The sequence below is a fragment of the Marmota marmota genome, unplaced genomic scaffold (assembly GCF_001458135.2).
Source record: "Marmota marmota marmota unplaced genomic scaffold, marMar, whole genome shotgun sequence".
NCBI lineage: Eukaryota > Metazoa > Chordata > Mammalia > Rodentia > Sciuridae > Marmota > Marmota marmota.
In genome coordinates this window covers 4,860,363-4,883,564 of record NW_025999863.1, presented here as the reverse complement: position 1 = coordinate 4,883,564, position 23,202 = coordinate 4,860,363, and the positions used below count along the sequence as shown (strand labels likewise).

At 55.1% G+C, this 23,202-nt stretch overlaps 1 protein-coding gene across 16 annotated transcripts; it reads right to left on the bottom strand.

Annotated features, from left to right (window-relative positions):
* On the bottom strand, window positions 1–23,173 carry Pnpla6 (patatin like phospholipase domain containing 6). 16 transcript variants are annotated; one of them, XM_048812941.1, is made up of 36 exons: window positions 23,048–23,173; window positions 22,520–22,611; window positions 21,948–22,093; window positions 21,774–21,842; window positions 21,349–21,436; window positions 21,133–21,215; window positions 20,876–20,973; window positions 18,535–18,675; window positions 18,281–18,440; window positions 17,897–17,977; window positions 17,579–17,707; window positions 17,227–17,307; window positions 16,983–17,145; window positions 16,583–16,666; window positions 16,059–16,168; window positions 15,753–15,971; window positions 15,578–15,655; window positions 10,005–10,210; window positions 9,396–9,527; window positions 9,181–9,304; window positions 8,714–8,827; window positions 8,441–8,516; window positions 7,006–7,149; window positions 6,734–6,797; window positions 6,282–6,450; window positions 5,947–6,129; window positions 5,715–5,833; window positions 5,360–5,516; window positions 4,927–5,043; window positions 4,774–4,843; window positions 4,212–4,328; window positions 2,156–2,457; window positions 1,260–1,376; window positions 966–1,062; window positions 768–877; window positions 1–289 (listed from the first exon to the last, which is right to left on the bottom strand). In XM_048812941.1, exons 3-36 carry the CDS (start codon window positions 21,969–21,971, stop codon window positions 215–217), a joined length of 4,101 nt encoding a protein of 1,366 aa, XP_048668898.1. In that variant the 5' UTR covers window positions 21,972–22,093; window positions 22,520–22,611; window positions 23,048–23,173; the 3' UTR covers window positions 1–214. The 16 variants fall into 16 exon arrangements, with proteins under 16 accessions (XP_048668898.1, XP_048668942.1, XP_015359187.1 ...); XM_048812985.1 differs by lacking the exon at window positions 4,212–4,328 and adding an exon at window positions 4,415–4,531 and having other exon boundaries at window positions 7,006–7,146; XM_015503701.2 differs by having other exon boundaries at window positions 15,753–15,920.
* Window positions 23,174–23,202: the final 29 nt, after the last annotated feature.

Sequence of the window (23,202 nt, the reverse complement as noted above, 5' to 3'; positions counted from 1 at the left end):
TCACCTCCAAGAGGTGAGTTTACTGGGGGGACACAGTCAGTTGAGGGTCATCAGTGCAGCACTGCCCACCCCTTGGGGCAGGGCAAGTCAGTCCAGTGTGAGGGCCCTGGGGCCAGGGACACCCAGGAGTGTCACAGGCATAGCAGCAGGAAGGGGCGCCAGCTCCCCAGGCCAACTCCAGCCAGGTCCGGAGCAGGGGACCCTGTGGAGGTCCTCAAGTGTCTGTAGCTGAGCTGGGAGGCTCCTGGGGCAGGAAGCGCCGGTGCCGGAGGACTGTCTTCTCCTCCTCCTGTGGGGACAGGTCACACAGCCATGTCATCCACTACAGGACCTGATACCTGAGGCCGCTGAGTGCAAGTCAGCATGCCATTCAAGTTAGGGACACCCAGCTTGAGGCATCTCCATGCCAGCCCAAACCTGAGTCTCGGGACCCACCCCCTCAAAACTTTCACCCCAGGGCTTATGTTGCTCCACAGAAGCCCCAAGGTCCTGAGGGTCATCACACACTGTCCAGCAAGATGACACTGACACTTCATGCTGTGCCCGCTGCCTCTCCTCCACATCTGTGACCCAGTGAAGGCTACTCAGCAGGTCATCCCAAGTGTGAAGCCCCACAATGTCACCCAACACGTGTCATTCCCAGCCCAGACCTCGTGTCTGCGGCCGAGTAGGAGGCCCCTGGGACAGACAGCACCCACCCACCACGTCTCAGGGGCCCCTCAGCCCCGTGTGGGCCTGGCCTCGGGGCGTGGGCTGCGGGCTCTCACCATCTCTGAGGCAGTGCTGGGGCTTGCGCCCTCGGGGGAGCCACCTTCGTCCCTCGAGCAGTCGGGTCCCGCGTCCTCCTCGTACTCCGTCAGGCAGTCCGACTCCTCCCCTGGACCAGGGCGTGGGCGCAGGTGAGCCGAGACCGAGGGTCTGCCGTCTCCAGCCAGCCCGCCCCTGGGGGTCCCCGAGCCCCTCACCGTCAGCACAGCCGTCGGAGACATAGCTGGTGGGGGGCTCAATCCGCGACACGATCTCCGCCAAGTCAGTGAAGCCAGAGCTTGGGAAGGCGAGGACCTGTGGGCGGCCCTGGTGAGGCTCTGGGAGTGGGGTCCGCGGGCCTGGGGCTCACAGGGGATCCCGGGACAGAGCTCTCAGGAGCCAGTGCATGTTTGAGGGGCTCAGGGAAATCAAGGGATGCACTGAGTCACTTGTGGTCTGGGGGAGAGCCAGAGGAGCCCTAAGGGGAGAGGGTCACAGGGTCACAGGCTCACGTCGGCACGGCGGCTCTCGTTGAGGTCTGTAGAGCGCCGGTCTGTTAGCATCTTCTCGATGACATTGCCCCGGCTCCAGCCTCCAAACACGGCCTTCCCGTACTGGTAGCCCACATCCTGCAGGAAGCAAGGGGACTGGGGCCATGCCTGCCACCCCTCTGCGCATCCCATTCTGCCTGCCTCTTCTCTGGCCCCTCAAATGCCTCAGGCTCTAGGAAGTGGGCATCTGAGATTACACCTACTTCAGAGTCAGCCATCTGTAGCACACTGGCCCCTCATCGCCCGTCCGTGCCCCCACCCAGCATTACCAACCTCTCCACTTATTTTCCTCTCAGTCCCATACAGTGTGCAAGGTACCAAATGACCCAGGAGGGTGCGAGCAAAAATATATCCAGGTCTGCAAATATGCAGGACACTTGTGGATATCACCATCCCCTGTGCCCAAAGCAGGCATCACTAATACATCACAGCATATGTTCTCTGAGAGCCCAGAAAGGATATCGGACATTTTTACTCAGGGCCTCTGGTCACTATCCAATAGTCAATTCCAGTTGGCAGGGGCTGTGACATATTTCAGGGTCAACGGCATATGATACACACTGCTTATCCCTTGCCCACACCTGTGGCAGGCATTACTAATTGATCACCACTCACATTCCCACCCACACAGAAATGGCATTAGAAATCACTACAGTGCTTCAGGCAGGGCAGCTGGCACATAACAAGAAACTTAGCTCAAACACAGAACATGCTCAGCCATACTCCTGGGTACAACCACTGCAGACATCACTAATCCATCCGTGATCTCTTTCCCACAGGTTCCAGATAGAGCCCTAGAATCCGTTCCCTCACACTGGTCTCATGCCCAGCAGGCAAGAGTCTCTCCACCGGCTCACATAGATCTGGTCGAACTTCCCGAAGTCCATGGTCTTGAAGCAGTCAATGGGTGGGCGCAGATACTCGCAGTAGGAGCTGGACTTGACGACCTCAAGCTGCCGCACACAGGACACATACGCCAGGCGGGACTGGATCTCTGCCATGTCTGGAACCTTCACCTTGTCTGCCCAGGGGTTCAGCCTCTTCCACAGCAGCCACCAGCCAGACAGGCTGTCCCCATAGGTACTGAGGTCTGTCTCATCCTGGCTCCCCACGTCGATGGCGATGACTGTTTTGGCACCCATGCTGCGGGCGATGTCCGCTGTGGGGCCGGGGAGTCAGCAGGCTGCTCCCCACCAGGGCCCAGGGCAGGGATGTTCAACCCAGTCCCACAAACACCATGCAAATGGTCATGCAAAAGGTCATGCAAACGACATGCAAATGGCATGGAAATGCAAGTTGAGGGATGTGGGGGGGGGTGAGGGCCGAGAGGATGGTGACGTCTGTGGGCCTGTGTGGGTATGTCTGTGCCCCTGGGAAGGCCCCCAAATGGGCCTGGGGCACAAAGATATGTCCTATGGCTACACCCAGCCCAAGAAGACACTGAGTCTCCATCAGACTTTGAGCTCACAGTGCTGGGCATGTGTGTCACATCCACATGAGGTGCCTGTCTCTGGGTGTACCTGCCTCTCTGTAGCCATGCCTAGGCCTGTCTACGTTTGGGTCCACATGTGCCAGCCCCCCTGTAGGTGTGTGCTACTGCCCGTGTGTGTGCTGTGGCAGTGAGTAGTCTGTACAGTACATCCGCAGTGGTGGCAGGAGTGCAGGGCCCACAAAGAGCCACAGAAAAATAACCCAGCTCTGTGGGCCGCCATCTCTGACCCAATGATCCAACTCTGCTGCTGTGGCACAGGGAACAGGTGAACGACTGGGCGTGGCTGTCCCAATACAATGTCCACCTACAACATGCAGCACTGGCCTGGGGGCTGCAGTTTGCTAGCTCCGGGTCTGTGGGACTGCGAGCCTAAGCGTGGCCAATTCAGGTCTACCTGCGCATCATATTCCAGGGGCATGAGATTTTATGTGTGGGGATGGTTACTGGGCATTGAACCCATGGTGCCTGACTGCTGAACTACACCCCTGGCCCTTTTTATTTTTGAGACAAGGTCTTACTGAGTTGCCCATGCTGGCCTTGAATTTGTGATCCTCTTGCCTCAGCCTCGAGTTAGATGGGATTACAGGTGTGGCCACTGCACCTGGCCCAGGGGTGTGAAACTTCTTTGGTGCTGGGGATTGAACCCAGAGGTGCTTAACCACTGAGCCACACCCTCATCCTCCTTTTATATTTTACTTAGCGAGGCCCTAAGCAACTTATAAAACCCTCTAAGTTGCTGAGGTTAGCTTTGAACTTGGGATCCTCCTGCCTCAGCCTCCCAAATTGCTGGGATTACAGGCCCCTGCCCATGCCCAGCGAGGGGTGTGAACTTTCTAAATTGTACACCTGCCTGCCTCTCATCTGTACTCATAAAGTCAGTGTGTGTGAAAGAACACGTAACCTAGTCATGTAGGTTCCTAGTTCTATCCACACATGTACACACATGCACGCTGGATGGCGCATGCGGGATGAAGGTGACTACACTGGCATGTGCAAACAAATGCTGTTTCATCCATGCACGTGTTCATCCGTGCACACAGGTCTATGCAAACATGTGTGGGTGCTATCTACCACATGAATGCATAGAGAACACACGGGCACGTATATCTGGTGTGCATATGTAAGAGTCTTGATCCCTGCTATGTGTCATGTATTTGTGCATAAACCTGTCCCTTGTGTGTGTGCCTCCACTTGTGTCTAACACAACACACAAGCACACAGATGTACTATGTGTGTGGCTGCACACACTGCTATTCACGGGCACATCAGCTATCTGCTCTTGTCTCTGTGTGGGCTCGTGCATCTACACCTTGCGGGATTGAGTGTGTCCTCTTTGAGCCCACCTCACACTCCTGCCTGCTTAGGTCTGCAAGTGCGTGTGCCAGCGAATGCGTGTGCAGTGCGTGCAGGCAGCCACTTGCCTGGCAGGTTGTTGATGTAGCCGCCGTCCATGAGCAGGTGCCCATCCTTCGGGTCGCACAGCGGGGGCAGGTAGCCTGAGAGCGTCATGCTGGCACGCACATACCGCCACAGGGAGCCTGCCCATTGGGACACACAGACACAGACACACACAGACACGCTCAGACACGCTCGGAGGCCCGGCCAGCCCCGTGGGCTCGCTGACCTGGCACGTTGTTAACGTAGCACCCGTCCACCAGCAGGTGCCCGTCCTTGGGGTCGCAGAGTGGGGGCAGGTAGGGGCAGTAGGAGGCACTGGCTCGGACGTAACGCCAAACGCAGCCTGTGGGGACGGCGGGAGGGGGTGAGGTGCCTGACAAGCCTGCTGGCTCCCCACCCCTGAAGATGGACATACCTGGGGCCTCTGGGGCATTAGTGGGTGATGGTTAGTGGTCGGTGGCTGGGCCAGGGTGGACGGTCACTCGTGTTAACAACGTCCCAGACGCTCAGCTGCCCTCCCCTAAGTACCCCCCATTCCCACACGGCCTCAGCCGTTTTAGCAGGGCCAGGTGGGACATGACCCACCATCTTTGTGGACACGCATAGCTGAGGCGGTGATGTCTGTGGTCACGTTGAAGTATGGCAGCCACAGGTCCTATGGGGACAAGGACCAAGGTAGGGAAGGGGAGGGGACACCCGCAGGGAGGGTGGCAGGGTGGGGCGCGAGGGTCAGTGTACCTCAATCTGCTTATCTTGGAAGACACGGTGGATGCTGCGGTTAAAGGCCGAACCCGTGAACATGGAGGTGACGGGGTACGTGAGGTCCAACACGGGCTCCAGCACCGAAGTCATGCTCTAGGGGCCAGACAGGAGTCACTTGGGGTCACAATGGGATCGTGAGCCAGGAGCATACAGGGATGGTGACATAGTTACCCCTGACCACTAACAAAGTGGTCACTAAGGGTCTGGATTGCTCTAGCTTGGGGATGGGAACTAGGGTTGCTAGCCAAGGAGTCACAGAGGTATCTCTATATAGGGTCCAGGCAGTGTCCACAAATTAAACCAGGAAGGGTCACTGAGCCTGGAAACCCCCTCCCTACCCATGTCAAGTTATGGTGGAATCACAGGTCTCAGTGTTCCTGGATATAACGACCCTCACCCCAGTACACACCTTGGCCCATTCCCTGGCTCGTTGCTTAGTGCGGCTGGCACTGCGCTCCTCTGCGTACAGAGCCCCAATGAAGGAGCCGATGGATGTGCCACCCACCAGGTCAACTGGTACTCCTGCCTCCTCTAGTGCCTTCAGCACCCCAATATGTGAGCAGCCCCTGCAGGGGAGGAGGGGGCAGCTGGAGATCCGCTGGGCAGTGCCCTCAGAAGCTCCCCAGATCCCAACTGCCCCACAGCCAAGCAGCCTCTACCCCTGGGGTTCCCCAGGGACTAAACTCCGCCCCGCAGGCGCCCAGCCCCACCCAACGAAGCCTATGAACAGTCCCCGCCCCTGGAGCTAGCTCCCCGCCACTCACCTGGCCCCACCCCCGCCCAATACCAGGGCAATGGTGTTTCCAGTGAGCACCCGCGCCAAGCGGGAGAAGTCGCTGTGCCGGTCTGCGCGCTTGGAGAAAACCTTCTCATAGAGCTCATGCTAGGACAGAGGATTAGAGAATGGCAGCCATGGTCAGGGGCATGGGGAAGGCGCAACCCCGCCCCAGCCCCCAACCCTGTCCCCAGAGGCCACGCTCCGCCTAGGGCCCTCACCAGCTTGGCAGGGCTGCGGCGGGAGAAGAGTCGGCGCGGACAGCGCAGATGCAGGTGCCCGGAGCACCAGCTGCGCATGTTGAGCCACTCCACGGTGCGCGTGGGGCCGGAGCCCTCCTCACGGTGCAGCAGCACAAGCTGCTTGAGGGCGCGCACTGCCGTGTTCTCGAGCATTTGTTCCAGCTGCGGAATAGGGACAGCGGAAGGTCACCGTTTTCCCCACTTCTGCCCAGCCCAGCCTGGGTCCCTAGACACCAAGTCACATAGGTGCACGTGGCCTACGGGAGGGCAGGGATGGGGTCCTGGTCTGGGGTCACTGAGCATGGCTTGCAGACCTGGCCGAGAGTGGGCTCCTGGTCGCCCAGGCCCACAATGAGAATACAGTCAGCCTGACGCAGGCAGCGCACGGTCCAGGGCGTCAGTGAAGCGTCTGTCTGGTAGAGCACTATGCGGTGCGTATCCTCCTGCTGCGCCAGCCACCCTGACAGCCGGAACTCTTGGATGCTAGGATGGGAGGGCAGAGGGTCATCTTGGGACTGTCTGGGGTCATGAACCCTCCCCTCCCACAGATCCCATGGCTCCACTGCTGGGGGAACTTAGACACCCAGGCCCCCATAATGGAAGTTCACACCTTAGACTGGGATCCACCCCACTGTCTCCCAAATGACCCATGGGTGGGCTGCATGCTCCTTGATTCAAAGCCTCCAACCAGACCAGAGTCTGAGGCTCCAGACATGTCCCTCACCCTCTTGGTTCTCCTCTGAAACGCCCCCCACCCCCAACACACCTATCCAGCGCAGAGGCTCCCAGGCGTGCCCGGATGATGTCACTGTTGAGGAGGAGTGTGGGACCTAGGGGTAGGTGAGGAAAGAAGGTTAGGAACCTTAGTCAACAGGCTGGAGCCTCTCCCGGGAGAGAGCACCTGTCACTCATCATGTGGCCCGGAGCCTGTCCCCACACACTCACCCAGTACCCAGCCCATATTCACTGTACACAGCACAGACCGGCCGGCCCCAGGGACTCACAGCCTGCTTTGCCCACACCCCTTCCCTCACTGACCAATAGCTTGCAGAGCGTGCTGGAGCTCCAGTGTGAAGGCCATCATGGGCACCTCAGCACACACAGGCAGGACGGCCACCGTAGACAGGTTGCTGGCTGGGTTGGTGAGTTCCGAGTGTGGGGGGACACCCAGCCCGGAGCCTGCTGAGAACCCAATAGACGAGGTTTGCCGTGCAATCTGCGTCTGGAGAGATGGACCTCCTTCTCCTCCATCCTCCCCACTTACTCCAGGCTGCAGCCCTCCTCCCAGGCTGCGCCACGCCCTGACACCACCACACTGCAGGCCAGGGCTCCAGGCCTGGCCCACACCTTCACCCACCTCTCTGGTTAAAGCTTGGACACCTAACCTCCACTTTAGGCAGTAATCTCTTCAATGGGACCATTGCACGACTCTACAACTACTCAGATTCACTGGGGGCATGTAGAACCGCCATTTCCCCACCCCATTCTGACGTGGACTCCTGCATCCAAACACAAAACCATGAGGAATAAACACACCTTTACCATACCTTCCCTCCCAGCTTCTCCACTAACAACCGGCACCGAGCCAGCAGCCCCCATTTCTTGCCTAGACCTCACCCACTGCCTCCTCGCTGCTCAGCTCTCCCCTTCTGTGACAGCCTTAAGGTCCAATGCCCTTCAAGGTTCCACACCCCTATGCGACTTGCCCCACCCCCATCTCTCCCTTCAGTCAGTCTCCTCCTAGCAGTGCTTCAAAGTCACCGAGCCCTGTGCACTTCACCTTCCGAGTTCTTTCCCATATCTGGGCCCTGTCTTCAGAGAAGCCTCCCTCCCTCTCCCTCCAAAAGTCAGGTGGCATCAAGGTCCCATCTTGCTTTTTCACTGTACTTGTCATCTCCTGACATCTGTTCTTTCTCTTAATTTTAACGTTATGTCTTTCGTGCCACCATGGCCCCCATCCTCCCAAGGGGGACCCAATGACAGGGCCGAGGGGGAACTGGGTTGCCATAATGTAGAACCTTAGGACCACATTTTGGCACAGCGCATTCTCCCAAGTATTCCAGTTCACAGAAACCACAGGCTAGGACGGCAGCGCGCCAGGAACTTCGGCAACCACCTCCAAGCGCACGCTGAGCCCTGTACACCATCACACGGGCTCCACTGCCGTCACATCCTATGACGCCCTTCCCAGAATGGTCAGGGTGTGGACTCCATTCCAGGGGCAAACTCATTGCTTAAGACTCTGCCTGGAGCGCTACGGACACTTTAGGAGTCCATAAGAAGCGTCCAGGGGTCCAGGGCTCGGTTTCCCAGCATGCACAGGTATCCGAGCTCCAAGCCCCAACAAGCATCGGCTCTCAGACTCCACCTCTGGTGTCAACCCCACAAGATTTACGCACTGAATGCCACTTCCCAGCATGCCCTGGGTGCCGAACTACATCCCCCAACAAACCCCAGGAGGGTCTGCTCTCACCTGGGAAGGGTCCTTGCAGCTGCTGCAAATTCCCTAGAATTTTCTGGCTTAACAGGTGGATAAGGCGAGTCACAACCTGGGGGTGTGGAGAAAGACCAGGGATCCAGTGAAACCGGGGAGTGACCGTGCGGACCCCATTCTTCCCATTTCTATTGGGGTGTCTGGGGTTCCCGTTACCTGGGTCCCACCCCAAGACCCCCACCCTCAGAAGCCCTGCTTTAGGTCCCACAATCTAGGGCCTCCACTCCCATCTTCCTGCCCACAAGAGGCCACCTGTGGGTACCGACGTTTGATGTGGCCCAAGGTGCCCTCTGGGAGCTTGGCCAGCTCTGTGTCGCGCACTGCGTGCACCGTCGTGGCTCGCGGCTGCCGGGTCAGCGCCTCAACCTGTGGGCCACGTGCATGACTGGGGCTGCCTGGGTCAGGAGGCCCGGGAAGGGGAGGGGAAGCCAAGCGCAGGCACCCGGGGCCTCACTACCCCACCCACGGGGTCCCCCAACATGGAAGTGGAGTGAATCATGTCTCGCCCACTATACATAGTGCTCCGGAGATAGGGACAGGACAGAGATTAGATTAGATTAGTCTTCTGACTCTGGCTCTGAATGTACACTGAGAGTGGAGTACCTCAAGCTCCTCCCCATGAGGTGGGGAAGTGGGTGACTGCCAACAGAGATTAGGGATGATGGGTACTGGGAGGCCTGGACTAGGAGAGTGCAGGTCAGGGATGGGGCCTTGCTCACCACTCCAATGAGGTCCCCACGGCCATACTCCCCCACCAGCTCCTTCTTGCCGCTGCCACGCTGGATGACGCTGCGCAGCCGCCCATTGAGTACTATGTAGGTGCAGTCAGAGCGGTCACCCTGCCTGGGGTGGGGATGAGAGGGGTGGGTCAGGGAAGGTCGGGGCCTTGGCATAGGCAGGCCCTGAGTGGAAGGTGGAAGCTGCGGTGCTCCACCTGTACAACGCTCGTCCGGCCTCCACCGCCGTCCAGTCTATGGCAAAGTCCATCTGGCGCACAAAGGGCGACATCCTCGCGGCCACCGTGTGCGCAGCGCTCAGCACCACACTGGGCTGTGCACGCATGATCCTGCGGGCAACAGGAGGGTGTGCATGGGCTGGGGCCCCCTGAAACACCTCAGAGGGAGTGGAGAAAGTGGGTGACAGCTTGGGGGTCAAACAGGAAGGGTTCAAAGCTATTTTATTTTCAGTGGTACTGCAAATTGAGCCCAGGGCCACTGAGCCACATCCCCAACCCTTTGGTATTTTATTTTTTGAGACAGGGTCTTGTTAAGTTGCTTAGGGCCTCCCTAAGTTGCTAAGGCTCGCTTTGAAATTGAAATCCCCCTGCCTCAGCTTCCAGAAACACTGGGATTACAGGCGCACACCACCATGCCCAGTTACAAAATTACTTTAAAAGGGCATTGAGAGGCCAGATCTGGGAGCTCCCTTCTGCCCCTCTGGGACTGGGGTGGACAGATGAGGTCTTTGCTTCTCCCACTACTGAGAGGAGTTGGGTTGGGTTGGTCCCAGCGCTCTGCCCACCCAACCCCGGGCCCAGTCGTACTCATAAAAGTCAGACTTGGAGATGCGCAGGAAGGTGCAGTCTCGCTGGGCACGCAGTGTGAAGATGAGGGGTTCCCCGGTGAGCACCGCCAGCTGCCCCACCAGCTCCCCTGGCTGTGCCACGAACAGACACACGTCCTCCGCCTTGTCGATCATGCGCTGGTATACATGCAGGCAGCCCCAAAGCACGAAGTGCAGGCTCACATCCTGTGGGACAGGGGCTGGGAGATGAGCACAGACCCAGCCAGCCACAGCACTCCCTCCCCAAATCCAGGCCAGTGCACCCAGGGAAGATGAAAGGATATGTTGGAAAGGAAAAATAAAAGGAGGGAATATACTAGATATGAGCAACAGTCTTCCCCTGGTATCCACCTGTAATTAGTTCTGGCACCTGTAATTAGATACCAGAATCCATGATGCTCAGCTGAGTTTCCTATACAAAATGGTAGGTGTAGTTCCATCTATTCTGCACACATCATCCCATAGACCTCAGTCATCTCTAGATGACTTATAATAGCTAATACAATGTAAATGCCGTGTAAGTGGTTGTTACACTGTATTGTTTAGAATACAAGCACAAGAAAGGTCTGCACATGGTCCATACAGACAACTATCATAGGCCTATCTACATTTTTATCCTGGTTGGCCAAATCCACAAATGTAGAACCTGCAGGTAGCACGACTATGATGTATCTGCCTGAATCAGCACTCAACAGACATTGCCAACGGATCACCAAACTCAATCCAGATTTAAGCTCATTAATTATTTTCTAAACAGTGGGAGGCTGTAAAAGCTACATAGGGAAGGCTGGGGATGCAGCTCTGTGGTAGAGTGCTTGCCTAGCATGCACAAGGCTGAGTCAGATCCCCAGCACAGAAAATTGTATATGTGTGTGTGTGTGTGTGTGTATAAGTGTATACATACACACACACACACAACTCAATAATAATAAAAAAACATAATCGGTGGGCTGGGGGTGTGTCTCAGTGATAGAGTGTTCTATGTCAAACATGTGTGAGACCTTGGGTTCCATTCCTGGCACTGCAAAAAAAAAAAAAAAGATTCATAATTTTAAAATAGGCAAAAGCTAGGAAGAGTCTTCTCTAAACAAGCTATTCAAATAGCCTATGAACACATGAAAAGAGGATCAAAATCACAAATTAGGAAAATGCAAAATAAAACCATAATGAGATATCACCTCATACCCAGTATGATAGCCAGAATCAGAAAGTGTTAGGATGTGAAGAATTTGGAGTCCTCAGCACTGCTGGTGGGGATGTGAGTGGCGCAGGTGCTGGGGCAAACAGTCTGGCAAAAGTTAAAAACAGTCTCCCAAAGCTAAAGATAGAGTGGCCATATGAGCCAGCAATTCAACTCCCGGTATGAAACCAAGCAAAATGAAATGGTATAGTCCATGCAGAAACCTCTCCATCAGCTTCACAGCCGCATTTCCACCAAAGCCGGAAAGTGGAAACTGTTCGTCAACAGGCAAGTGGACAACCAGCACGCCATCCATAGAATGGCTCATTCAGCCAAAAGCAGTGAAGCTCTGACACATGCCACAGCATGGGGGAACCCCGAAAATGCCACACTCAACAAAAGGAGTCTGACACAAAAGGCCACACACTGCATGACTCCATTTTACATGAAATGTCCAGAACAGGCAAATCTAGAGAAAGTAAACTGGCCGCACAATTCTGTATTAAAAACAAACAAACAGTTAAGAGGTGTTTTTTTGGGGGGGGTAGGGTTAGGGTTGGGGGGGTTGAACCCAGGGGCCTTCTACCACTGAACTACATACCTATTTTTTTGTTTGTTTTTTGACAGGATTGTACTAAGTTGCTGAGGCTGACCTTGAACTTGCAATATTGCCTCAGTCTCTGGAGTTGCTGGGATTGCAGGTGTGCATCCTCATTCCCGGGTGTTTTGGGGTTTGTTTTTGTCCTGGATATAGACCCCAGGGCCTCCTGAATGCCAGACAGAGTTTGGGGCAAGTACTCTACCACTGAGCTCCACCTTAGCCCTAAAGTTTGCCCTTTAAATTGCATGGGAGGTGCATTACAGCTGACCAACACAACATTCCCCCCCCCCCACCGCTAAAAGTCCTCTTTGCTCCTCTGCAATTATTTCCCTTGATCCCTGCTGGTTTCCTTTTGTTTCTTCTCCCTACAGTGCGCTGGAAAGTATGTTATGTGCCTATTTTAATTTTGGGGAGAGGAACCTGGATCTCCCACACGCTGGGCAAGCATTAACCACAGGACGTTCACACAAGCTGTTCTCTGCCTAGAACGACCTTTCCTGCAGCTAAGCAGTTAACTGCTCTTCATCATTTCTCCTTAGCTTGGAGTCCTAAGAGAGGCACCATCCTAGAAATAGGGGTGAATCCTTAGCGCCTAGAACATCTCCTTTGTAGCAACCAGCCTGAGGATTTTACGAGGGTCTGGGTGATCCTTTGAGTCATGTGTCAGAACTGCAGCTTCCCCTAAGGCAGAGTCCACACTGGTTTTTCCAGCCTCTTGTCCAGTAGGCAGCACAAGGTATGGGACACAGCAGCTGCTCAGTAAACAGAGGTTTCTCTTTCCTAGCATCAGCCTGACCAGCCAGACACCTCCTCTTTCCACCCCCATAAAAATCAGGAATTGAAATTGTCCTGAGAAGGAAAGATCCTACCCTACCTACCATGCCACCCTGTCTGGCACCCAACAAAGCTCCACCTGCCACAACATTCAGGGGTCCTTGGGTAGGACACAGCCCAGGAGTATACACACATACTTGCCTGCTAGAACCTTCAATGACAGAATTCCAGACCCGGATATACACAGGCACTACCAACCATAGGCTACCACTTGTCAACACACAGAAGTATGTTATGTGCCTGTTCAGTTCTCAGAAAGCTGGCTGTGCTAACAATGTTCACAAGGGGCCTCTAAAAACCTGTTTGACCACAGATCCTGTTTGCAATACAGGCTGAGTATCTCTTATCCAAGATGCTTAGGACCAGAAGTGCTCTAGATTTCATTTTTTTTTCTGGATTTAGATATTTCATATATAATTAAATATATTAGGGATTGGACCCAAGTTTAAGCACGAGATTCACTTGTTTCTTACACACTTAAGGTAATTTTATGTGCTATTTCTAAGTTATCTGTCTTGACTACAGACCTTCCGGTGAGGCCAGGTGTGAGATTTTCTACTTGTAGTGTCAGATCAGGACTAAAAAGCTATGGATTTTGAAGCACTCTGGGCTTTAGATTTTTTAGGTTAGGGATGCTCAACCTGTGTAGAAGCAAATTTTTGCCACACGCATGTTAGACATAGCACTAGTCTCCAGGATATATAAAGAACTAAAAAAAACCCAAAATAAAAAACCAAAAAACAAACAACCCAATCAATAAATGGGCTTTAGAGAAATGAAAATCAAAACTACTCTTAAGATATCATCTCACTCCAGTCAGAATGGCAGCTATCAAGAATATAAACAATAAGTGTTGTTGAGGATGTGGGGAGAAAGGCACACTCATACATTGCTGGTGGGACTGCAAATTGGTGCAACCAATCTGGAAAGCAGTATGGAGATTCCTTAGAAAACTTGGAATGGAACCACCAATTGACCCAGCTATCCCACTCCTAGGTCTATACCCAAAGGACTTAAATCAGCATACTACAGGAACACAGCCACATCAATGTTCATAGCAGCTCAGTTCACAATAACTAAACTATGGAACCAACCTAGATGCCCTTCAATAGATGAATGGATAAAAAAAACTGTTGTATATATACGTAGTGGAATATTACTCAGCATTAAAAGAGAATAAAATTATGTCATTTGCAGGTAAATCAATAGAGCTGAAGAATATCATGCTAAGCAAAGTAAGTCAATCCCAAAGAAACCAAAGTTTGAATATTCTCTCTAATAAGTGGATGATGATCCATATTGGAGGGGAGCTGGGAAAAATGGAGGAACTGTGATTGGGCAAAGGGGAGGAAGGGAAACGGAGGGAGCATGGGGGCAGGAAAGATGGGGGAATGAGATGGACATCATTACCCTAGGTACATGTATGACTGCACAGATGGCGTGACGCTACATTGTGTACAACCACAGAAAGGAAAAGTTGTGCTGCAATTGTGTACAATGAATCAAAATGCATTCTGCTGTCCTATATACCTAATTAGAATAAGCAAATAAATACTTTTTAAAAATTAAAAATAAAAACACCTGTATAGAGGTTCCATGAAACCATGTGCAGCTGGCTTCCCTACACCAGTGGGGTCACCTGGAGTGGACACTCCCTTATGCTGGCCTGGGTGTTCTTGCATCCCAGGCATCTACCCACTGGCAACCAGAAGCACCACCCATGTCATGACAATCCAAAGTCTCTTGCCACTAGCAAACGTCCCCTGGGGGGCAAAGTCTCATCTAGTTGAGAACGGCTGGTCTGAAGTTTTGGAGGGAGGAGGTCAGAGTGGTCTCTAACAAAGCCTAGAAGACCTAAGCAGGCCTTGGGATTGCAGACCTGCATGGCCTCTTGAGGGCCAGGACAGGGCTGGGTTAACTTCAACAGTGTTTCAGATAAGCAGGGCCTAGGGCCCTGCACTGCCTCAGCCTGTCCCCCAGGGACTGGGAACAGTGGGCTCAGGCCTTACGCAACATCCTCTTGGCAAAGGAGCTCACCCTGTGATGAGCAGCTCCAGAAGTCGGCAAGACTGCCCTATCAAGTGCCAGAACCCCCAGCCAGCCAACAGGGGGACTGCCCACCTCTCTCACCCAGAGGCGGTACTGGGGTATCAACACCTTGGTCATGTCACTTGAAGTGTCACCCTAGCTACCCTTTCCCCCACCACTGTGAGTTGCTGCTGAACTTTCACTCCCTTTCCTGTGATTCTCGTAAATCTTGCACATCTCTGAACACTGCTTCTGCTTATTACTCCCATTCCGCAGGCTGAGGAAGCTGAGAACCTTCTTGATCACTTGCCTAATATCATACAGGGAGCTGGGACAGAGATGGGGTTTCACTCTGTGCGACTCAGAAGCTCCTCCTCCGCACCTCCTGACCATGAGATCATGGCCAGGTGGGCTCCCCTTGGTGGGTCTTGGTTTCCTGGGACACAGAGTGGAGGGGTGAATAGGATACACTTTCCCACACCTCCTGGTGCTTCCAGGAGACACTGGAACCCACCCCTGGGGCTGGCTCATGGTTTCCAGGTGCTGATTGCAATTCACACCCCTTGATTGAGTACCTATTGCAGCAAGGATCAGGGCTGGAAACAGACAAGATGACGGGGTGCACTGTAGGATCACATAGTCAGAGAACACGGGCCATAGAAGATCCAGGGCAGGTGGGAGAGATCTAGGGGCTGGGGCCCCAGGAGAAAGGCCCCGGGGGCTGGAGGTGAAGTGCTGCTGGGTCCAGAGGACATGGTGTAGGGGAGGAGGTAAAGATCACAGGATCCAAGAGTTAGAGGCTGATCACAGGATGAGGGTCTACCCCATGGAGCTAGGTGTCAGTCATCACGTCAAAGGTCGGGGATCAGGTCAGAGGGGTGTGTGGGTAGAGGTCAGGGCTCAGTCTCACCTGGTCCCCCTGGCGGGCAATGATGGTGCCAGCTTTGGCGTGATGCAGCAAAACTCGGCTATTGAGGAGGGAGGGGTCCTGGGGAAGGAGAAGGGTTGAGAGGGGCACAGTTAGGCCTCCCCTCCCCACCACCAGTCCCAGACCTCCCCCGCCCCGCACCCCCCCAGCCACCTACCTCAATCCGCATCAGCTTGGCCAGTTCCCGCTTTGCCGCTTCAAAGATGCTGCTTGTCTGGCGGCCCTGGTAGGGCCCGAAGGGGCAGCCACCGCTGGCTGACTCGTCCTCACAGTAGCTGTACTCACAGGCGCCCGCTGGCTGCTCCCGGGGCTCCTGAGTTGGGGTCTGCATAGGGCAGGGCCCGTCACCTCTGCTGTGCCCTCCCCAGCCTCCCTCCTTGGGGGACGACACCTTTGGTCAGTCCAGACCCAGGCCAGGGTCCCAGAAAGAAACTGCGGGGCAGAGAGAGGAGCAGGGGCCTACCCGAGCAGGGGCTGCCTGGGGCCCTCCAGAGGCCTCTTCTTGCAGGGATACAGAGATCCGGCCACGTTCATATGCCATGTCGAAGTCAGAGCGGGGGCCGCCCTGCAAGCCTGAGTGAACGGGGGACAGCAGAAACGGTAAAGACATGGCTGGGTGCAGCTCGGCGGTGGACACTGCCCCAGCATGTGTGAGGCCCTGGGTTCCACCCCCATGCCACAAAACAAATAAATAAATAAACAAACTCAAGAGTGACCACAGCCATATTCTAAGACCAACCCCAACTCCATGTGGACTGCCACAGCCATGGCCGACATGACTAATGGATGGCAGACATGACTTCTCTGCCTCTGCACCCTTCTCAACACAGCTGGCAGAATGTCATCCCAGTGAACACCCAGAAAGAAGGCACCCAAGGAAACACTGTCAGCATCCCGAGCCCACAGGTTAATATTGGAGGCAGCCCTGCCTGAATTCGAATCCACAAGCTCAATGCCTCACCCCACACGGAGCCCCCAGCTCCAAACCTGAGATGTCCACTGGCATGGAGATGCAGCGACTCAGCAGAGGGGCTGGGGGTGCTTCCAAGGATGTGGGCTTCGTGGGGTCCCCTGGGGGAGACCTGTGATCAGACCCCGGCCGTTGGAGCCCATGGGTCCAGAGCTAGGATTAGGAGGGGGGCCTGCAGAGGGGTCAGCTGGGAGTCCCTAGGGACTGGGGTAATAGGAAAAGTGACCCCAATGAGTACTTGAGGCTGAGGTTGGGGATTCCTGACCAGACAGAAGTCAGACCTAGATACCCAGCTAAGGGGTGCCTAGGGGAATGGAAAGGTTCACGTCGAATCTGCAGGACTCAGTAAAGAATTGGGAGCTGAGGCAGGAGATTAGACTGGGCTGGCCTTCAGTCCCTGGGGGTCACCGTGGGTACCTATAGGTCCAGGCAGTGAGGACCCAGTGGGGTCAGGCGGCCGGCCAGGGGTTTCCCGTGGCTCCTCGGTAGCTGATGTGCTGACCATCCTCTTGGAGCCACGCACTGGGCTGGTGCGGCTTGGGAGGCCAGGGCTAGGGAACAGGCGTAAGGGCTGGATCTCCTGTCGGGACAGAGAGCGGCTTGTGGCATGTCCCAGGAGTCCCATCCTGCACCCGAACCACTGTGCTCCTTCTCAACTCACATGACTGAAGAGCTCATTGGTCAGACCCAGGTAGTTGTGAAGCGCCAGGAAGGTGACTCTCTGCAGTCTTACCATGATAATCTGTAGGATGTGAGGGGTGGGGCCAGCAGGCTGGGTCATGGGTGGGGCCAGAGAGGGGAGCGGGCTGGGCGAGGCAGTTAAGGAGGAGTCAGCAGCTGGAGAGGTCTGCTGCCCAGGAGTGATAACCACAGGGTAAGCACAGCAGCTCCAGGCCTGCTGGCTGCCGGCTGCTGAGCTGCGCCCCACCGATGCCTGGGACCAGTTAGGGTGGAGGTTAGTACGCGAAGTGGGGCCCCTGGGGCGTGTGGAGCGAGACTAAAGGCCTGCTGACCTGCACCACTCGCACCAAGCTCTCGGGGTACTTGGTGAAGACGGCAGAGAAGGCCTCCACAGGTAGCCGAAGCACGGTGGAGTCACGGGCTGCCCGGGCAGACACAGTCCGCTGGGGATGCTGGTGACCCTAGGGCGGGAGCAGGCACGAGGAGAGACAAGGTCAAGGGTTGGGAGCCATCTCACCCTTCCCCCCATCCTTCCAGCCAGTGCTTTCAGGAACCACCAGCAGCAAGCATCGGGGCCAATCAGAGATGGGTGTCCTCATAACCAGCCTCCCTCCCAGTCCCAATCCCGCTGCCCACGAACAGTCACTCACAGTGATGACATCCAGGATGCTCAGGAGGCTGTTGACACTGTCTCCAGGGACCACTTCCTTCACGACACACTCCTTCCCATCCTGAGACACAGGGACCACTGACCACAGGTGACCTCCCCTGGTAACTGGCATCCCACCCCTGACCACACCACTGGCCCCCTCTGAACCTACCCCAGTGATCACTGAGGCCCCTCCCTGAACACACCAGACCTCCCGACCAGCAGTCGTCTTCGGTACTTCTCACTGTCACAGATCACCCCAAAGGGCCTCCCATTCCCCATACCCTCCCTAAGATGACCATCTCTGCAGACCAACAGTAGTGCCTGACCCCAGGGTCCATCTCCAGTACCCAGCTTCCCGTGGTGGCTCGAGCGTCCCACTCACAGGCCCTGGCAGGCAGAGCTCCAGCAGCCCATCCTGCACCACGTAGATGCTGGCATCCGGCTGGCCTGGCCGGAAGACATAGTCCCCCTGGCCGAGCCGCTGGAAGACCATGTGCCGGCACAGCTCCAGGAAGAGTGGCTTCTCAAAGTGGCCCAGCACCCTGTTGGATGGGTGGTAGAGGCAGGGAGACACAGAGGGTCAGACAGTCCCAGTGCTGCAGGCCCCTCCCACACCACCCTCACTTCAACACTGACCGGACATTCTTGAGCATGTATAGCACCTCGGAGGGCAGGTGGGAGTTGGCCAGGTCACCCTCAGTCAGGTCAGCCTCCAGCACTGCGGGCGGGGGCTCCTTCCGCTGAAGTGTTGGTGTCTCTTTCTGGATACGCAGGATCCTGGTAGGAGGAGGGGGTGAAGTGGGGAGCAGAGAGAGGGCTCAGGCAGACCTAAGGCCCTCAGAGAGCCCTTCCGAGAGTTCACATGGAGCGCACTCTGGCCCACTGGCCAAATCAGGCCCGTCACCTATTTCTGTAAATGAAGTTTTGTTTGCACACGGCCACATTTGTTCACTCACAAATCTACGGCAGCTCTCACGCTACAACAGCAGAGCTGAATAACTGGGACAAAGACTGAATGTGGCTTGCAAAGCCTAAAAGGCTTATTACCTGGCCTTTTACAGAAAAAAATGTGTGAATCCTGATATCAAGCCCTGACACTGCCCTTCCACTAGTCATAAGTCCCTAAAATGGACCCTCTAGTTCTCTTGGCAGACCCTTGACATAGCTTCCAAAACATGGGCAGACCTTAGAAAGAAGGTCTGTTTGTCACAAGAGCCCTGAAATTTTCTTTCCAATAGCCACAGAGTAGATTCCTGAGACAGTCTTCCTAGCGTGAGCATGCCTCTGAGGTTGCTTCTGTTACATAAGACTCCAGATACAGTCTCCATAGTCTCTGTAAAGATCCTTCAGGTTAAAAAAGAAAGAAAAGAGGGGCTGGGGTGGTAGCTCAGTGGTAAAGTGCTTGCCTTGCATGCGTGAGGAACTGGGTTCAATCTTCAGCACCACAAAAAATAAATAAATAAAATAAAGATATTTTGTCCATCTACAACTAAAAAAATATTTTTAAAATAAGGGAGAAAAGAAAAAAAAGAATCAAAAGATAAAAGTTTCCTAAGATACCTCTTCTTTTCGGGTCTCAGGGACCCTGAAACAGCCTCTCTGAGGCCACAGAGATCCCTGGGATAGTCTTCATGACACATGGAGAATACAGATACAGCACCTCTCATCACGCAGGAGGGTCCTTCTCCACAAATTGCAGTTTCTGCTGTGATAGCCCTTCTCCTAGCACAAGATCCCTGAGACAGACTCTCTAGAATCAGCAGTCCCATGAGTTAAACTCAGGGATGTAGAGAAATCTGAATACAGTAATTCTTCTGACAAAAGAGATCTTGAACTAGCCCTTTCTCAGGTCACAGAGTTCTGGGATAGCCCTTTGACAGTCATTAAGACATTAGGGTAAACTGGGCACGGTAGTACATGCCTGTAATCCCAGTGACCAGGGGGACTGACACAGGAGGATTTCAAATTCAAGGTTAGCCTCAGCAACTTAGCAAGACTCTCAGCAATTTAGTGAGACCCTGACTCAAAAAATTTTTTTAAATAATAATAAAAATAAAAAGTATTGTGGATGTAGTTCAGTGATTAAGTACCCCTGGGTTTAATCCTCAACACCAAAAAAAAAAAAACAAACAACAAAACAAACAAACAAAAAAACCATCAGGGTTGCTCCTGAAGGGTGTGCAGACAGGGGATACAACCCTCATGATGTAGAGAAACCTGATATTAGACTCTCTACTGATCCTGGAAAACCTAGATAGCCCTTCTCAAATCACAGGAAGCCTTGCAATGCTATGGCTGGTCATGCTGAGTCCTGGGATGACCCCCTGGTGTGAAGGACCCCTTAGGACAGACACCCATGATGCCAGGACCCCCAAAGCCAGCTCCCAACTTAAATATATATCTGGAAGAGCCTTCTCAGACACTTTGAGATAGCCCTTTGATGCTGACAGGGGCCCCTTCCTATAATTCTAGTGAAAGAAGATTTTTGAGATAGTCTTCCGAGAAGAAAAATTCCCAAAACAGCCTCCTTAGTGTCGGAAACCCAAGGCAGATGACAAAGAGATGCCTTGTGATGTTCAATGACTGCGGAGATTTTTCTAACCCCTGGAGAATGGAAGCTAGGGGTAGTTCCTCTAGCAGATGACAGAAAGATTTGAGGTCGACTGCAATAAGCCTTCTAGTATGGGGAGACTTCAGGTGTGGATCCCTAAAAACATGGCAAATAGCCTTCAGAGATAACCCTGTGGTTAGGGGGACACAGCTGAGACAGCCTCAAGAACAGAGACCCCACACATACGTGTGATAAACAAGAGCTCTGACATGACCTCTCAGAAGAGAGCCCCGGGATGTCCCTCCTGTGTGGGAAGATTCCCAAGACAGTCCACGGGGCTCAGCGAACCTGATATCTACACTTTGGTGTATATAGCGCTCAAAAGGCCCCTGAGACAGCCCCCAGGCACACCCAAGACAGTCTTACTTCTTGGCAATGTTGAGCATCTTAAGTTTCTTCTTCATACGGGGACGGGAAGTGGTGGAGACAGAGGCGTCCACCAGGGAGGAAGTGGATTGTGACACCTGGGAGAATTAAGGGGAGGACGGGTCAACTGAGAAGAGGGGAGCCAGATCCAGGAGCCCTGAACCAAGATGGGTAAGGGTGTCCACTAAGAAGTGTAAACAGGGAAAAGGCAGGGCCCCTGTGCGGTCAGCGCCGGCCTCAGGGGGTCCTGGACTCACCTTCCGCATAATCTTCCGGCCATAGAAAAGCACTTTGTCCCTCTTCCGGAACCGATACCGGGGGCCTTCGGGGGCTGGGGTTTCTGGGGATAGGAAGGGAGAGGGGCGCTCTGAGCTCTGCGCAGACTCCAGCAACTCCACCTCTACTGCTTCGGAGACCCGGGCTTTTCGGCTCCCCATCCCACAGTCCTCCCGGAGGGGCCCTCGGGGTCTCACTCGGCACTCGCAGCCTCCGCACCACCAGGAGGATGAGCACCGCCGTGACCAGCACCGCCACTCCGGCCCCGATCATCACGCCCAGCACCTGTGGGACGAACGGCACTGGCTGCGCACCGCATATCCGTCCGGCCGGGCCCTCCTCGGAGGGGGCAAGGACGTCCCGGGTCTCATCCCACTTGGCCTCCGCCCCCGAGGAGGTCGTATTCAGCTCGTGACTCGGTGTCCCCATCTGCAGAATGGGCCAGCGCAGCTACCTTCCCGGGGGCGCGACTCTTTCCTGCGGCTCCGCGGCTCCGCGGCTCGCGGTGCACGCCGGAAAACGTAGTTCCGCCCGAACAGACAAGATCTCGTTATCGCGGGACCGCGATAGCGCACGCTGAGCACGCTGGGAGTTGTAGTCCCTTCACAATCCCACCCCTTACCATTCCAGTTTGCAGCGGGGCCTCCATTGACTGCTTCAGGCTGGGCAGCAAGTCTGAGAGCCCAGAGTCCTGGGGAATCAAGGAGCAGAAGGAACCCGCGCAAGTCGTCAACCTGAACCTGCCCCTCCCCTGCCTCAGCCCCGCCCTTTGCCTGAGGTCCCGCCCCCTAGGTACCTCCGGCTCCGGTGGCTTCTCCATTCACTTAGGGTTGAGTGGAAGCGGCTGGAGGGGCGCTGGGGAACGGAGGGATAGGGTAAACTGACCTCCCGACCGGGCCAGGGAGCGAGGCGGGTCTCGGCTTCTTTCCTGGCTCCCTTCACCTACGAGTAGGGCCGATCAGACGCCCCGCCTGTCCAACCCCACCCCGAGGCCAAAGGGTAGCATGGCACTGTCAGCAGCCCGCAGGCAGGTCCCGCCGGGCATGGCCCCTTCCGGCTGGTGGCCCTTATACCGGCGTCTCTACCCTCTGCAAGATTGATCAACCTTGACCCACGGTCTCTTAGGCTGCATCCCTCCTTCGTACTCCCTACAAAAATCGGATGTTTCACCCCTGGAAACCGGGGCCCTCAAGCTACGGGGTTGAGAGGTCGGCTGGACACTTGGCTCTTGGCCTAAGCCTGCCCCCGGAAGGACCCAGGACCTGGGGCGTGAGGGAATACTGTCGGGGGCTCCCAAGGAAGGGGTCCTGGGGGTGGGTTGGCCTCGAAAGGTGCCAATGGTTTACGCTAGGGTCTACTGTCACGTACCCGAGAAGTTATGGGGTCTGTGGCGGTGCGGAGCATCACTGGGGCTCTGGGAATGAAACCGGCGCCATTGCTGGGAGGTGTAACCAGGGACGCTGGGATTATTGGGGGAGCAATGGAAAGTTACTGCGAGATTCTGAGGAATACAAGACTACTAATGGGAAAACCGGGAGCTGGGTGGGTACGTTACTGGGGGCCTGGGAAGGACGCTCCTCGGAAGATACAGGGTAATGCTCGAATCTTACTGGGACTTTCCGGGGACGTTGAAGGTATTTCTGGCGCCGACAGAATATTAATAGGAAGTCAAGGGAATCACCGGGCCCTGAGACGTTACCTAGAAAATTCTTAAGTGTCTACTGTCCTTCCACCCCAGGCGTACCTGGCTACAGTGCGGAAACACCCGCAAGGAACTAGGAGGATGGGAGCATTAGAAAGTCGGGACTCTTAACAGGACAGAACTTGGGAAAGCCAAAGCTCTCTAACCATACTCAAAGGGGACGTCCCTACTGGGCCGATGGAACCCGGACTCACCCAGGGGCCGCAACCGGGATCCACTCGGCGCCACCGCTAGCTTTCCGCCCGGCTCTGCTCGCGCGGCCCCTTTAAATTATTCGCCTCAGGGCTAGCGTCAGCCCCGCCCCACGCCTCGCTAGGAAGGTCTGGCCTAGCGGGCAGGGCGGAGTCTG